The sequence below is a fragment of the Carassius carassius genome, chromosome 3 (genome assembly GCF_963082965.1).
Source record: "Carassius carassius chromosome 3, fCarCar2.1, whole genome shotgun sequence".
Classification (NCBI taxonomy): Eukaryota; Metazoa; Chordata; class Actinopteri; order Cypriniformes; family Cyprinidae; genus Carassius; species Carassius carassius.
In genome coordinates this window covers 37659284-37676606 of record NC_081757.1, presented here as the reverse complement: position 1 = coordinate 37676606, position 17323 = coordinate 37659284, and the positions used below count along the sequence as shown (strand labels likewise).

Sequence of the window (17323 nt, the reverse complement as noted above, 5' to 3'; positions counted from 1 at the left end):
TTACTACAACATCTACTGAGCATATATTTTGGCAAAAAATAAATAAATGTATAGGTTTTTGTTTTATTGTTGTTGTGTTTTTCATTCAAATTAACAAAGAACCACAAACTAAGAATCCATTTTAAAATCCAAAGATCTTTCATTTATTTGTTACAAATTTTGCCATATTTAAGAAGTTGTTCCCACAAATTAAATTGAGGCCATGAATAAATAATTTGTTCCCACGTTTTATTAAATTGTGGCCATGCTGTACTAATTTGTTCCTGTATCAAAATGTGGGAATATATTACTACAACATGGCTATGATTTAATAGAACAAGGGAAATAATTAATTTAGTGGAACAAATTGATAATTTGTGGCTACAGTAAATAGATTTTTGTCTGCATGTCAAAATGCATGTCATAAATTTGATATCAGGAGAGTGTGAGCTGAAAAAAGCATTTAATCTTGTTAATACATATCCTGAACAAAAGGCTGCAGAAATTATAGGCCATTAACATTTATAAGCAACTCTGCCAATGGCCAACCCGCAATAATTTCACCCGACCTTTATAGATCGGGAGAGCAGCAGACAATGATCAACCCCAAATTGGAATCTAAATGGGGTTCCAGAGAATCGAGGGGGCAGGATGAACGGCTAGTCACTCGAAGTTTTACAGAGCTGGTGTGGATAACAAACTCTGGAACAGCTACACTGTTCCAAAATCCATCTTGACCACCGTAATGAAAAAATTTAATTGGATAAATAATTTCTGGAATCTCATCCAGTTTTAAGGTTGTTACACTATTAAAAAAAAGGTTCACTAAAGGTTCTTTGTGGTGAAAGAAGGTTCTTCAGATTATAAAAAGGTAAGAAAGAGATGGTTCTTTAAAGAACCTTTGACTGAATGTCTCTTTGTGGAACCAAAAATGGTTCTTCTATGGCATAGCTGTGAAGAACCTTTCAAGCACCATTGATTTTAAGAGGTTTTGTGTTACATTCAGTTTATTTTATGAAAACAGAAAAGAGGGACAAACTTTACATCATAAAATACACACAATATGAACCGAATGCTTCTGTACTATAAAAATATTTGGCGATAGATATTGCACAGTATGATCAAAGGAACCGTGAACACGCTTTGTTCATATTTAAATTGTGTCGTAAGGTTTGGGGGATTGAAGTCACACTTCATACAGACCCCAATATGAGGCAATCAAGAGTCACTCTCACTGTACCCTTTCATCTATCTTTTCTCCCTTGTTCTGCCTCTCTGACTCGTACATTTACTGTGGATAATCCCCACAGCGCGGTGAGGCTTCTGCACGCAAAGCATGTTTTCATAAATTCGGAAATGCCAAGAAGGGGCTTGAATGCCTCATTCTATCACTGTCTGATAATACAAACATTCTTACAAATATTCCCTATTGTGCTTTCATTTAACAATCCCAATTACTGACTGACAGTCCCAAACCGTCTTCATGGAAATCTCGCAGGAACTTTTTAACTGTCAAGAACAAAACATCTTTTTCAGTCATCTAAGTCTGAGAGTGCATTCAGTGTTGAAAATACCACAAGCAGCTGCTTTGATTAATGAAGTAATTTTGTGAAGATGGCAACTCTGGGCATACTTACATTGAAGCCAGTGAATGGGGTAATTATTGATATGACAAACTTACTCTAAGGCAATTATTAGTGGTGTTTACTAAGGCAAGCAGTGCTGTTACAATTGCTCATGCTAATGGTTAGGGATCTGAGCAAACCACTAAACAAACTACAGCACTTTGGGATGTAACTTGTCCTGTACTTTTCTGCAGTGATACCTCTAAACAAATGACTTGTTCAGAAGAGGTGTGCTATTACTTTTCTAAGCAATCTGGACAATAAAACAGTATGAAAAAAAATTACAAATTTTGTTGAAAACGATTCAAAAATCTATTTTATGATCACTTTGTGAGAAATTTGTACAGAAACAGAAAAACTGTTATCATGGCACAATACTAATATTTACAACTGAAGATAACAGAGTAAATTGATTTACATTTACATTACATTTAATATAATTAAATATTGCTATAATATAATTATTTATATTAAGCATACATTTGTGTGACTTTTCTCAGATTTTGTTTGATGAACGAACAACCACATCCGTTATTGGTCAATATAAAACCTATTACTATATCATATTACATATGAGTGTCATTATTGGTATCATGGATTGACATTATCGAATGAACACTTTATTTAATTTGATTTACTTTATTTACCTAATTTTAAGGGACAGTTAACCCCAAAATTAAAAATCTGTCATTCCTCATGTCTCTCCAAACCCTTAAGACTTTCATCTTCTGTTCAGATTCTGTTGCTCCACTGAGAGTCCATGTAGCAAGAACAGTTCATCAGTTGTTAATAGTCACGGAAGAATATTTAATGTGCTTTATGTACGTGCGTTGATCAGTGTTTATACTGTATGTGAAGAAAACCCTAAATGAAGCCAGTTTTTCAAATAAAGCACAAGTTTGAGTCCTTTGACCATCCCGCTCCCCTCCCAGCGCTCTCCTGTCATCTCTCTACTGTCGTATCTCTATAGAAATGCATAAAAGCCGATGAAAAAATAAATAAAATAAAAATTCCTTACATTTCCATGTGGCTGTGGACATGGCTGTGGAAACCCCATCAGCAATTTTTATTTTATTTTAGCATGCAGTGTTGAGAACATCGGCTGATTACAATCTCTGGGTCACGCTTGCCCTTTGGACACCCAGCAGCTAATGAGAAAAAGTGGCTTCCCAGGTCTAATCTGTGAACAGCCTGGCAGTGTTTCTCATGAGAGAGTGTGTGTGTGGTGCAGACACTTGCAGTCCTGACTGGCATTTACACCTCGCAGGCAGGCGCCGTCACTCTAATTATTTACTCGGGCAGCTGGGTCAGGGCTGTGTGCCAGCAGAACAGCAGACGTACACAGAGAGTGATCCCTAAAAGTAGACACTGCTGCCACAGCGGGACTCTAAGCTCATGTTCGCCACATTGGCAACACACAGAGGAATCAATGAGCTGTTAGTGGAAATCACGGTCTGATTCAGAGTATCTATCCACCCTGGAGATCTGTGAGGACAGAAATGCTGCTTGATGATGCGTTTCTTACCTGTACTCAATGAGCTGGTCTTTGTGCGTCCATGTGACGTATGCTGTGGGATGTCCCGTCACCACACAGGGGAGCAGCACACTCTCCCCAACGGCTTTAGACACATGCTGAGGCTCCAGGAGAAAATCCAGGGTCCTTTCCTCCCCTGATTCTGCACAAAACAGAGAAGTGCATTCACACGCAGTGTCTATCCTAATTATGTTAATCCTTTTAAACTTTTTTTTTTCTGTAAAAATATCTAAACATCCTTAAAACAAGACATGAAAAGCAAAATTGCATCCAAAAAGGAGTATATATTTTGCTATTAAGTTAGTTTTTTTTACCTCATTGACAAACATTTTTGTCCACTCAAATATGAAAATTCTTTCATTATTTATTTATGTCACTCCAAACCTTTCTTACCTCTGCAAAACACAAAGTTAGATATTTTGAAACTGTCAATATAATAGAAGTCAATGGGGTCTAATGTTGTTTAGTTCACAGACAAAAGAAAGTGTACAGGTTTAGAACCACATGAGGATGAGGAGATAAACTTTAATTTTGAGAGGACTATCTCTTTAAATATGTTTTGTTTTGCTTAAAAAGTGGGGTAAGAAAAATCTAGCCTGTTAATACAAAACTCTGCTACTTCGCTTTGCTTCGTAGACAGAGTCCGGAAGGGCATACTTGACAAGCGTTTTCTTTCTCGTTGGGGGCACTTGTATGAAGTTTAAAATCATGGGTTACCCGTAAGCCAATCACATAACGTTCGGTTATGACGCGTGTTATGCGCCGGCTCAGTCGCCTCGAACTTTCACTGTAAACACGGGAATGCTGCGAAAACAAAACCATTGAGCGAAATACCTGAAATCTACTTCACAGCTCTCCCTCTGTTCATTGATTGACCGGCTGTTTTGGAGCCGGAGGAAAACTGGGAGATAGTTTGCTATCTCAGACTGAGTACAGAAGCAACTGAAATTGAGCGGAAGTACGAAGTCTGGCATCTATGCAAGTTCTCAAGTTTAATTACCATAATCTAGTTATTTTTAAGAATGTTTAAACATTTTCACTTTAAAATAATACAAAAGTATAAATAATTTTCAAAAATACATGTAAATAATAGTGCTGTCAAACGATTAATTGTGATTAATAGAAGTTAAAAATAAAAAATTTAATAAAAGTTTTTGTTTACATAATATATGTATGTGTGCTCTGTATATTTATTATGTATATATAAATACACACACATGCATCTATATATTTCAGAAAAAAATATTATGTTTATATAATACATTATATTATATTATATTAAATCTATTTATTTATAATATAAATATAGATATGTAAATGTAAAAAAATGTATGTAAAATATATACTGTATGTGTGTGTATTTATATATAAATCATAAATATACACAGAACACACACATATATTACGCATATAAAAACAAACCTTTTTTTTAGATGCGATTAATCGTTTGACCGCACTAGTAAATAAATATAAAGGTTTATAGAATTTCTATCTTTGAAAGCGCATCTCTTTATGTATGAATTTAACTTGATTTTTTAAGTGGGCTTACAATGCTTAAAAAGTTGGATGAAAAAAAAACTGGTTATATTCACTTAAGACTAGTGTTATTTTACAGTTTACAGAATTTTACTTGAATATATTTTTCCCAAGTTAAAATATTTGGAACTATACTGGAAAACAAGAAAAATACTTATTGAGATAATGAAGCTATACAACAAGAAAATTGAAATTTTCTTAACCACTTAGCCCTACAAATAAAGAGTGAAGTGCATCATGTTTGCGCCACTAGTCACAACAAATTGTGTTTTTAAAAACATTTAAAAGTAAATGTTGCCATTCAAAATGTCTTTATTCTCTCTTTACATACTGATGCATCATGTTGCTTCCTGCTCCACGTTTAGTGTGATAACCTCAGCAGGCGATGGTGCTTCAGGTCTGATTTATGTTCTTTAATATCACACTCTGTGCTCATGACTGCCCGTAAAAATAAATCTGCATGCTGAATATCTGCCACAAAGGAGCTCAGTTCTCTTTAACTTTAGCATAAATTACATTGTTCTCTTTGATAACACCACCTGTGGGCATCCTTCTGGAGAAGGCCTCCTTTAAAACTCTCTCTCTCCTCAATTGTGTGAGTTTCATTAGTGAATGAACAATTACATCAGAATCAATGTCTTGCATTTTTATTGTCAGGAATGCAGGGGAATTGGCTTTTTCCTTATAAAACCTTTTTAGGGGGAAATGTTTATTATTTTTTTTGGACATACCTGACTGAATTTATGTTTTTCATTAAAAATAATAATAATAAAAACAACAACGTTTGATTAGCGCTGTCAAATAGTGCCGATATAAAAAAAATGGCAAATATCGGCCGATATATCGGCTTTGGCCAATACAATTTTTGGTGCTTGACTGATGTGTTCGAGGCGGGACTTTTATTTTGACAGTGCTGAGAAGGGCAGCGCCAGAGCACACAGTGCTCACATTCTTCCTCTTGTTCGCTGTTGTGGTTCAGTTCTGACTAATGCAGATAAAAGTCTGTCTAACATTAACTATCTAAACATTAATTAAAATAAATAAAAATTAAGATTAAAATATATATTTTTACATTTTTATATATTATATATATATATATATATATATATATATATATATATATATATATCAGGCATTGGCCGCCCTGCTCTCCAAGTTATCCTCATCAGGTGTCAAAAAAACAATATCGGTCTACCACAACTGTCAAATGATTAATTGTGATTAATAGCATCCAAAATAAAAGTTTTATTTACATAATATGTGTGTACTGTGTGTATATTTATTATAATTACAAACATATGCATGTATATATTTAAAAAAAAATGTGTTTATATATTAAATATATTATATATAATATCTAAATATACATGTATATACAGTAGAGGTAATTATTTATTATTTTCAATATATATATTGTATGTGTATTGATATCCTGTATATATGATAAAAATACATAGTACACACACATATATTATGTAATCATAAACTTATTTTGGATAAGTTTATTAATTGCATCCAAAGTTTATTTCGGATGCAATTAATCATGATTAATCATTTGACAGCACTATTTTTTATATAAAAGAGTTATCATTAAATGCTTGAAATTAGTTTTGAAGACATATTTATATTTATATGAGACGGATATCTAAAAAAAATTATATTTGAGCTTTTGTATTTTATATTTTTATATTTGTAACATTAATATGACATTTATTCAAACTTGTCTGATATTTAAAAACATTTAAACGTAACGGTACTGTAATGTCTGCAAGATAGAACTATAATTGCAAAATGATCAGATGGACCATTTTATTAACGAATTCTCTAACATGCATAACTAAGTTAAAAATTTGCAAAAAGTTATTTATGTTAAATGTTTTACAAGTTATTTACAAACATATTTGTGTTATCTGGGATAATCTGGATGAATTTACAGTTATTCTGTTATCAAAATGTTGTTTAAATGTCAGTCAGTAAATCAGTCTAAATACTGGTTAGCAGATAAAGCTTTTTACATTAGTAAAAATGTAAAAAAAAAAAAAAAGACATGGACATAATTTAATTTGCAACTTTATTGTCTGATGATACAACTCTAAGTATAGAATTGGAATACAGCAGTGTTTGAAATAACGGCGTTTAAAAGAACGGCGTTAGGTAACGGCGTTATTTTTTCAGTAACGGGGTAATCTAACTAATTACTTTTCCCGTCGTTACAACGCCGTTAACGTTACAGAACGTTAAATGCGGTGCGTTACTATGCATTGATTTAATATGCAATCCGAACGCACCCCGGCTCACACAGCGAGTGAGCAGGTGGGTTAATAACCAGATAAGCGATTATGATTGGCTAAGGCAGAGTCATGTGTTTCATGGTAGCCAATCAGAGCCAGTGTTTTTACACACACGCGCCAGCGGCGCCAAACACACACAGTCACACACACGCAACAGCTACACAGAGATTCGCAGCAGCAGTCAGCAGAAATGGCGAGTCAGGAGCAATCCGATGAAAAGTTGGCATTTTCAAGGTGGAGATATAAGCACTACTTCAAATTCATTGTAGTCAAAGGCAAGAACGTGCATGTAATGTGTACATGTAATGTGTGACAAAAACACTTTTCTTACAAAGAGTGCAGGATAAAACTCTTGCTGTCTGTTGACGTGCAATAAATATCGAAAACAAATTCTTTGACATATAGCAACTTATTTTTACAGTAACGCAAATAGTTACTTTCCCTGGTAACGAGTTACTTTTATTATAGAGTAATTCAGTTACTAACTCAGTTACTTTTTGCAACAAGTAGTGAGTAACTATAACTAATTACTTTTTTAAAGTAACGTTCCCAACAGTGGAATACAGTATGTATGGAAGTACGGAATATTTACCAGGCAGTATCTGTATTTCTGCTTCTTCACTGGTCTTGGTGGGCCCAGCGTTGTCGATCACGCAGCGGTACAGGCCTGCGTCTGCCTCTGTGGCGTTACTGATGACGAGAGCACCACTGGGCAGCGTGAAGACTCTCTGGTCCAGCTCAACCGGCTCTTTGTTTTGTTCCCAGCGGATGAAAGACACCAGGTCTGGATTCACCTCACAGTTCAGCATGTGACTGTCACCCAGCCGCACAGACGCGGCTTCCGGCTGACTGAGGTACCGCGGTATCCCTGAAAACAGAGAGAAATCTGAAGAATCAGAATCTGAATAATTACAACACATTTTGGTTTGCAATGAAGTTTCATCTTCTTATTAAGAGCTTCTTTCCATAAACAGAAAGTGTTAAGAACTTTTTGCGCAAATGGATAAAGTGAGTATATGAAATGGCACTCACTTCGTTATATTGGCAAGGCTTTCGAAATGTTGAAATACCAATAACAACGCCTAAAGCTGTTTGCCTGTAGGCTATCATTTAATTTATCTGTCTGTGTGATCTATGTGCTTTAGAGGTGGGGGAAGTTATTGAATTTTGATTAATTGAAGACAACTGTAATTATTTGCACAGAGGAATCATGCACAATAAGATCATGTGTATGTGTAAAAAGTAAACACGGTCTATTTTAATTTCATGTTGAATTTATTTCCTTCACTGCTCAAGAGTTTCAATTCTGAGTTCAATAAGCGGCTCTTCAGAAGTTAAATAAAAACCCAAGGGCACATTTTGCCTTCAAATCTCTGTAAATGAAACTGATGGTGCTGAAAAGTAGTCATGGCATACGAGTGTTTACACTTCCTGGAGTTCCCCTGGTGTCCTTCAAGCGCAGAACCTGCCAGGAACCTCGTCTGTAAGCAGGAAGCAGTGCTGACAGGCTACTAAGTCACAGATTTCTCTGCTCCTCGGCTCTGGCAAAGTGATAAAGTCCTGAGAAATTACTCTACATCATGTTTGGTTAGATTTTAACCATTTATGATTTAACTATTATTTTGCAGTTGACATAAATATCACAAGATAAATTTATTTTTATCAATCAGTTCACACTTTCTGATTCATAACTCAGATTTATCAATTAATTTATTTTACTCAATATGGTCCCCACATAGAATTTTATATGTTGTATGTAAAATCTTTTGATTTAAATTAAATTCATTATTATAATAACTATTTATTTATTTACTTAACAAAAAAAAACAGTTTGAATCTACTTTGTTGGTTTGATCAATTGGGGGATGGATTTGAAAACTAAATGAAACAAAACAAAAGGTCTGGAGTCTGTAGGATTTGTTAATATATTTGAAAGAAGTCTGTAATGCTAACCAAAGCTGTATTCATAAAAAAAACAAAAAACAGTAATATTGTGGAATATTACTTCAGTTTAAAATAATTGTTTCTATTTTAATATTTAATATTGTTTATTCCTGTGATGCAAAGCTAAAGTTTCGGCATCATTACTAAAAACATAACTGATCCCAGATTTTTTAATTATAGTGTAGTAATAACTGGGTAAAATGGGGCTGAAGAGGGTTCTGTATTTGTATGAATTTAGGACTGAAGCAGTGTAGTTAAGCTCATCGGAGAGGTAAATTCATCACTTCACATTATGATGAGCAAAGCGTTGAGGACTTTGCCTAATAGAATTGACTCCACTTAATCACAGTTCCTCTCATTCCACAGGGTAGCTGCTCATGTTACTCTGCAGTATCTGATTCCTGCATCAGGTAGAAGTAAAAAAATCACAGATATCACAGAACCACAAATCTCTTTAATATACACTTTTATAAAATTAGTACACTTTAGCTTACTTAACACTTAACAGTGTACATATTGTGAAAATAACAAAAGACTAAACTTAAGTACAAAACTAAATGTAGCATTTCTGAAAAGTTAAGTGCATGTTAATTGCAATTAAATGGAAATGTATTACTGTTTAAATTTAAGTGTTTTTTGAACCACTGAAGTAGGATTTTAGTACATATTTAGCTATAATTTAATTTATATTAAAACCCTTAAGTCATGCAATTAAATATATTTGAATTACACAGTTATATATGTATTATTAATTTTTTTTTCAAAGGCTTTTAGGGGAAGGTTGACACTTAACATAACTAAGAATTCTTGTGAAAATAAGAGAGCAGCATTTAAGCAATAAATGTTTCTTTTATGTGCACGTTGCTTATAAAAGAAGGAATGAGCCGATTTAGCATTAGCACTGCCACTAAAGCTGAAAACAGGGATCTATGGATCCCTTGCAGGTGAACATAAAGACTCATACATAAAAATGCCTTTGAGAGAGATTATAAGAGAGATGAGTGCTGGGGTTTCCTTTGTCTGGCATTAGTCCGTTACAGACATGCCATGCTCTCACTCTCTCTTAATGTGAAAGAGCATGCAGTGAGAGATGCTATCAGCCGCTGGGTCTGAGTGAACAGAGAACAGCATTCACTCATCTCCACAGGCTCTGCTTTATAACAGCAGACAGAAAGGTTTCACAGAGCATGCTGTGGCCTTTTAATCCCCTTACAAACTATATACAAAACCAGGTTTTTACAACAGAACAGCTTTTATACTCCTAAGGCAAATATTCTAGGTATTTCTGTCCACTAAGTACTAGGGGTGTGCTCAAAATATCGATTCTTAGATATACATACCGATATAATAAAAAAAGATACAGTAGCGACATTCTAGCCCTTAGTATCAATACTCCACCCAGCCATTAGGGGGCGCAGTGGCGCCCGCGAGTTTCAAAAAACTCATGGAAAATGTCGAAGATTTTAGAAGCGCCGTTGTCCCTAAAGGCAGATGTTTTAAAGCAAAGGAAGGAAACCAAGGGATCGATAAAACAAATGCAATCTGCAAGCATTGGCAGGCTTCTATACGCTACACTGGTAATACAACTAACCTGCGCGCCCACCTGCAAAGACACCATGCAGACAAGCTAGCTTCGCCGCAGCCCAAAAAAACACGGGACCCCACGCAAACTACTTTGGACAACACAAAATCCAAGCTTCCATCTAACTCAGTCTGTGCACAGAAGATTACGGAGTCTGTGGTGCATTATATTTGCAAAGGTTTATGTCCCTACAGTGTTGTCGAGAACACAGGCTTTCGCTTTATGATCAACACGTTAGATCCCCGTTATGTGATCCCTACCCGCAGCTACATGACCGACAAAGCAGTACCGAGGATGTATGACAAAGTCAAAGACAATGTTAAGTCAGCCCTGAGTTCTGCTCCACGAGTGGCACTGACTTGTGATGGGTGGACATCGCGAGCCATGGAAGCTTTTGTTACAAACACTTGCCATTACGTTAACGAGGAGTGGGAACTGATGTCGCACGTTTTACAAACGCGAGCCATGCACGAGAGCCATACGGGGTCAAACATTGCAGAGTTACTGAAAGCGGCGCTGGAGGAGTGGCATTTAAGTGATTTCATAGTGAAATATGTTATGGCAGCACATGGTGTCACAAAAAAGAATTATAAAAAGATTTAATAAGAAGTTAAGAATAAGAAGAATAATAATAAGAAGATTTTGTGCTTGTGTGAGCTCAGACTGTACCCTTGGAAAGTTAAATGTTGACTTGTGGTAATTTCCAGAGAAATACAATTTGTGTACAATTAATCAGAGCACTTAAAGTTGCAAATATTTAAGCAAAATGCACTTTGTTATAATGCACTTTTGTCTTCAATAAATTGAAAAAAATGCAGAGTTCTGTTTGTTGATTAAATGTGTTCATCATTAACTAATTGGCTCTGGCCCATGTATTTTTATTGAATCATGTCACATTGTATCAAATCGTATCAAGACAGTTCTGTATCGAGGTACGTATCGAATCATGATCTGTGTAACGAGGTATGTATCGCATCGCCAGGTTCTCCAAGGTATACAGCCCTACTAAGTACTAGTACTCTTAAATCTTTAGAGCATAAAATCTAGACATTGTTTGTTATACCTCTGTTTGGGCTATAGGACAGTATAACATATTTACAATACATAGGTAAGGGATAATACAAGCTGGTCTTTTTTTCTTGCAAAATAAACCCTTAGAGGGTGATTAATGCCATAATGCAAAGTGTTTGACAGTATCAGTCTTATTACATAAATATTTAACAAATGAATGAATTATTGGAAATTTCATTTTGATTTAAGTTTAAATGATGTTATGATAAAACAGGCAATGCAGAGTGATATGAGGCATGGGATTAAGAAATATTGTGGTTATAATAGTTACTCCTGTTTAAAATTATTAAACAAAGATTATTCTAAATAAATGTCATATTTTCTTGTGTCAATTTAGTGAAAAACCTTGTGAGAACTATTATTATTAAAAAAAAAAAAAAAAAAAAAAAAATATATATATATATATATATATATATATATATATATTATACTACTGTTCAGAAGTTTGAGGTCATTAAGATTGATCAAAAGTTAGATTTAAGACTTTAACATTGTTACATAGGATTTCTATTTCAAATAAACTCTTGTATTTTGAAATGTCTACGTATCAAACAATCCTGAAAAATTCTGAAGGTCATGATCATGTACTCTGAACACAGAAGAATTGAGTAATGGCTACTGAAATGTTAGCTACACGATCACAGGAATAAACTGCATTTTAAAATTCATATTAAATTAGAAATCTGATCTTTCAAATTGCATATTTAAAAAAGTAGGTATTTTAAATATTTCACAATTTCAAATAAATGCATGTATTTACCAACCAGACCAGCATCTAAACAGCTCTAAACAGCATAAACTTACCTGGAAAAGCATGAGAATCCATGCTGGTTCTTTTCAGCAGGGTCTATTAATGTAAATAATCATAGTTTAGAGTATAGTTTAGGCAATGTGTTTTGGTGGCAGTGTGAACCTTCCCCTCTTGTTATATTCTTCCTCTGTTATGTCCTTTTCAACCAGTAAGTCCAAGAGCAACATTTGCTGAGTGATTCATTACACTGGTGTAAATGCTACATGGGAACCAGTGAGTGCCATAAGCTTGGACCTCACAATATCAGCTCACGGACACACACTGGGGGTCTACTACACACACACACACATCCTGTTCTGGTGGCCTTTTCCAGGAATCAATCTCAGTACACAAGAACATGTTACAAACTGGAGATTTGGATCGACCGAGCCATTAGAGTTTATTGGCCCGACTCTTGTGATTTCATTGGAGAGGACAGTCTGTTTAATGGTCAGATTGTCAGCTCTGCCACTGTTTGTCTACTGTCCACGTCAACAAATTATGGAAGCCTATTTCTGCCATAGAATAAAAATAGAAAAAAAAGTTCATTGTGACTTTTTATCCAACAATTCTTCTTATTTTTCTCAGAATTCTAAGTTTATATCTCATAATTCAAATTATATCTTTAAAGTTATGGTTGCAGGATGTAAACTTAGAATTTAAAGAAAAAAGTTGTGAGCAATACTCACAATTTGACTTTTTTCTTTGAATTGTGAGTTTATATCTCACAACTGCGAGATATTAATTGTGAGACGTAAAATCTGAATTTGTAGGAAAAATGTCAGAATTGTGAGATGTAAATTCACAATTTTGATTATAAATTCGCAACTGAATTTTTTCTCATAGTTGCGAGTTTACTTATAATTGCAAGTTATTCATTGCTAGATGTAAGTCAACAATTGTAAATTATCATTTACAATTTTGACCTTTTTTCTCAGAATTGCGGGTTTATTACTCACAATTCTAAATGATTAATTGTGAGATATAAACTCGCAAATGCAATTTATGAACTCACTTTAGATTTTTTCTCAGAGTTCCAAGTTTACATCTCACAATCGCAAGTTATTAACTGTGTGAAGTGAACTTAAAAATTCTGAGAAAAAAGTAAGAATTGCACGACGTAAACTCACAATTGTGAGTTTTATAATAAACAATTGTTAAAAATTACAAACTTACAATTCTGAGAATTATATAAATTGCAACTGCAGGAAAAAAAAATCTGAACTCTGAGTTTAGAGGTTGCAATTACCTTTTCAAAAAGTTTTATTCTGTGGCAGTTTCTGTGCAAATTGCAACTCTAACATGACCATTACAGGTTAGTGCTGAGGCACAGGAAAACAGACAATCAGTTGGGTGATGAGAATTTCCACCTAAAGCAGATTCCACACACAGGGAGTCATAGCGAGGGCAAAAACCCTGCAGAGAAAAGTAGCAACCTCAAATCATGGGCCCCTAAGGCCCCCAGTGTATCATGAAGCAGGCCCCAACTTCCATTTACCTCTGTCAAAACGAGAAAAAAGAATTTGAGTGGGTATAAGGTCTCTTCTACCCCGCTGGGCAGAAGCTCATTCACTGTTCATTCGAGTCTGGATACTATTCTTTATTGGGTCTTAGAGGCAGCAGGCAGCTCTTTAAAAAGCTCCAGAAATTTACAGGCTCACAGACAAACAGCTCCCTCCATTTTGCAGCAGGGTTTTTAGGCCTGTAGAGAGCGAGTATAGCTGGGCACGATTTACCGATGCTGTTAAAGCTGGATATGAGCAGATAAATCTGGGGTTGGGAAGGTCTGGGATGAAAACAAAGAGACCAACCTCACAGCAGCATGCGCTTGAGCAGCAGTAAACAGGAAGGCTGTAGCTCAAACCCAAGCAAAGACCCCACCCCAGTGAGGGAAAATAAATAGCCTTACCTGCCATAAACATAGATGCACACATCATTATGAGGAAATGTTGCCAACTGTGCCAAATGAAGGTCCTCCTGACATAATACTGATACCATTGACTAGATTAACTTTACAAATGAGTCATGTTATTAATTAGATTTAAAAGTAAAATAAAATAATTAAAATCAGTAGTTTTTTTTGCTGTTGTTCAAAATGTTGCTTTTTTAATGAAACACACCCATATTTAAGTGATACTAAAAAAAATTATGCATGAAGCTAGAATATTTATTCTTTTTATTTTTAAAATCAGAAGCAGTGTTCTTTCTTTTGATATTGCATGTTCAGATATTTATGCATCAAATTATTCTGAAGGCCATAAACATTTTATTGGAAAATGCTGACAGTGGCTGGTAACTAAAAAAAAAAAAATGTATGCATTTTCTGAGGAGAATTTTTTTTTTTTTCATTAGTATACAATGGTCTGGTGCTTCTGCCACCATATAAAAGAAATTTCAGTTTTTATCAGTATATTTTTATGAATGCACTTTGTCAATAGTATAATAGTTTAAATTAAACTAATTTATAATTCTTCTGATATTTTTCAGCACAAATGGCACCATTAACAGAGAATGCCCTTAAAGATGAGATTTAAGATGACCACCCTTCTTTTTCTCTCATGAAATATTCATCTCAAGGTTCTTTCACTCTTAACATGGTTCCTGTCCAAATTAGAAAGCTGTTTGAGCTCCAGTCATCTGTCCTGGAGTTCTATAAATATGCTGTCTAAGAAGAACCTAAAGGAAAAAAACACTAGCTATAACATGACCCAGTTCAGGGAGGAGTCACACTGAGAATTTCATGTCACCTTTCCCAGCCTGTAAATTTTGCATGAGCCTTACAAGCAAGGATAAATATTTGATAGCGGTCTGCAAGATCTTCTATTATGAGTTTAAATGGAGTCTACACAGCTGGTTCCAAAACTAACCAGACCTCCTCTGTGTTTGGTTAAATCCTCTAAACTACTGAACGAAGATCACAGTGTAGACTCTTCAATCAATGTAAGTAGGATTCAGCCAACCACTGAAGAAAAACATTGTGCAAATGGCACTGAGCACTTATAATACAGGCTTAATGATGACTAGCAATGACTTTGAAGATTGATAACATTAGGCACCCATCATTTATGATGATATATGGCACATAACCATTCGCTAAATGTTTAAGGAGTCATTAATGTAACTTCCTATGTCAATGATGCATGAAAATGTTTATAAAACGTGGCAGGTTGTATTTTAACTCCTGTTTCCATTTTTACTCACCAGTTTGCAATTGGACAAAACAGATCAGCTGATTTTTGACCGTCATAGTTTGCTGCTGGTCCAAGATGGTTTACAAGTTTCAAACCAGGATCACCAACTAGTAACCAGCGCTGCATGTTTAAGCAAAATAATAATGCACTAGTCTTAAGGCCTGTTCACACCAGGACAAATATCGTGCGGGATTATCACCGACATTTAATGCCTCGTGACTAAAAAAAAGGTGCCAACTGACGTGCCAAATGCAAATCTTAAAGGTGTAATAAAAAAATAAAAAAACACCCCAGGCTCATTTTTTGGGTTTGATGCGCAGCGTTAACAACTGGCTGACCAATGAGATTGGTGCTCTTGTTCACGTGCCTTGTGCTGCTGAAGTTACAGTAAAACACTACTTAGTGGCACTCAAGCACAAAACGGTCTTGCTGAGCACATTTGATACCTAACGACGAAGAGGAAGTAAGTAGACCAAGATCGAGGCAAGATGAATGCAGAGCTGCTGGTCTCATTGGTGTCTGAACACAAAGGGCTCTATGACAAACGCGACAGCAACGACAAAAATCTTGATAAGAGGGAGTGGTTATGGATATTGCAGATCAAATAGGATTTGATGTGTACCGGGGCATTTCTGTTTTTCATTAAGCACCTTCTAATGTCAGGGAGTATATTTGCACGTTCACTCGGCTCATCGCCAGCGAAAATTGATTGGGTATGAACACAAAAGACACGTCAAAAAACACGTAATCGTCCCGGTGTGCACGAGGGTTTAGACTGTGATTTAATTCAAATATGTGCACTGTTTGTTTGTGTTGTGAAGTGTGGAAATGTATTTATTTACTCATGAGCCTGTGCTTTCAGCCTTTTAGAGCTGCTCAGATCCCAGTAAATATTTGTTGAAATTATGTGGGTTTTCCACAGGTTCATCTATTTCCTCTTAACATCTCTCCTAACTATAGAGATGAATGTCAGTGTGGCCACAGGTTATATTTTAAGCCGGTTTCCCAGAAGCGTCTGGCTGCTGACGGGCACACACATTAGTGAACGAGCTGCGCTTTCCCATGAGGCCGCCTCATCAGAAGACTAACACAATTAAACTTCCCTTCCCACTCTGATACATTAGCACTGCATCAATGTGAGATATCACAAGCATACATTCACATCTGCTTTCACTGACTGAAACCCAAACCTCTGAGAGACAGCAGGTTCATAGTGAGGTCAAACGCTGACTGTAAACTGCCTCCATTTACATACCAAAAAATATATATAATAATAGCAATTCTATTCTAAAATGTAGCAAACACATTTGTAAGTGTAAAGCCCAGTAGTGTACAACTTCTTTATAATATTGGATTGTAGACAATCCAGAAAAGCAGAAAAAAGCTGAAACAGAAAACCAGTGAAGAACATTTTGGACACTCCTAAGTGTCATTGGACAGCGAAGGTTATGGTCAGGTGATCTCGCTCGAAAAAAGCTGAGATGAAAAGAAACTTCAGTGGCGGGTTTGCATTAAATCCTCTGGTATCTTGTCAAATGTTCTGTTGATTTTGACTGTGATCAGCTGCGACATGAGAGTTTTCTGAAAGCCCAATACCACCAAACAGGATGACATTTCATTTCACAGTGCTGTGGATGTAATTGCAAAAGAAATGATTTTTTTAGTCATGGAGACTAGATGGCAGGAGAGCAGCAGTGAGATGGCCAGTGTAATACGGCTCCTGTCCACAGCAGACACAGACACAGACAGAGAGACTCAGAGCCAGCAGGGATCGAGCGGA

General features: G+C 35.5%; 1 protein-coding gene across 10 annotated transcripts in view; it reads right to left on the bottom strand.

Moving 5' to 3' along the window:
- The window catches only part of neo1a (neogenin 1a), a 154448-nt gene that overhangs the window by 54823 nt on the left and 82302 nt on the right, over positions 1-17323 (bottom strand). For all 10 annotated transcript variants that reach the window (XM_059537281.1, XM_059537332.1, XM_059537338.1 and 7 more), the window contains exons 3-4: positions 7558-7833; positions 3130-3280 (exon numbers count right to left, since the gene is read on the bottom strand). In XM_059537281.1, coding sequence (XP_059393264.1) covers positions 3130-3280; positions 7558-7833 — 427 coding nt within the window. The remainder of the gene's footprint in view (positions 1-3129; positions 3281-7557; positions 7834-17323) is intronic.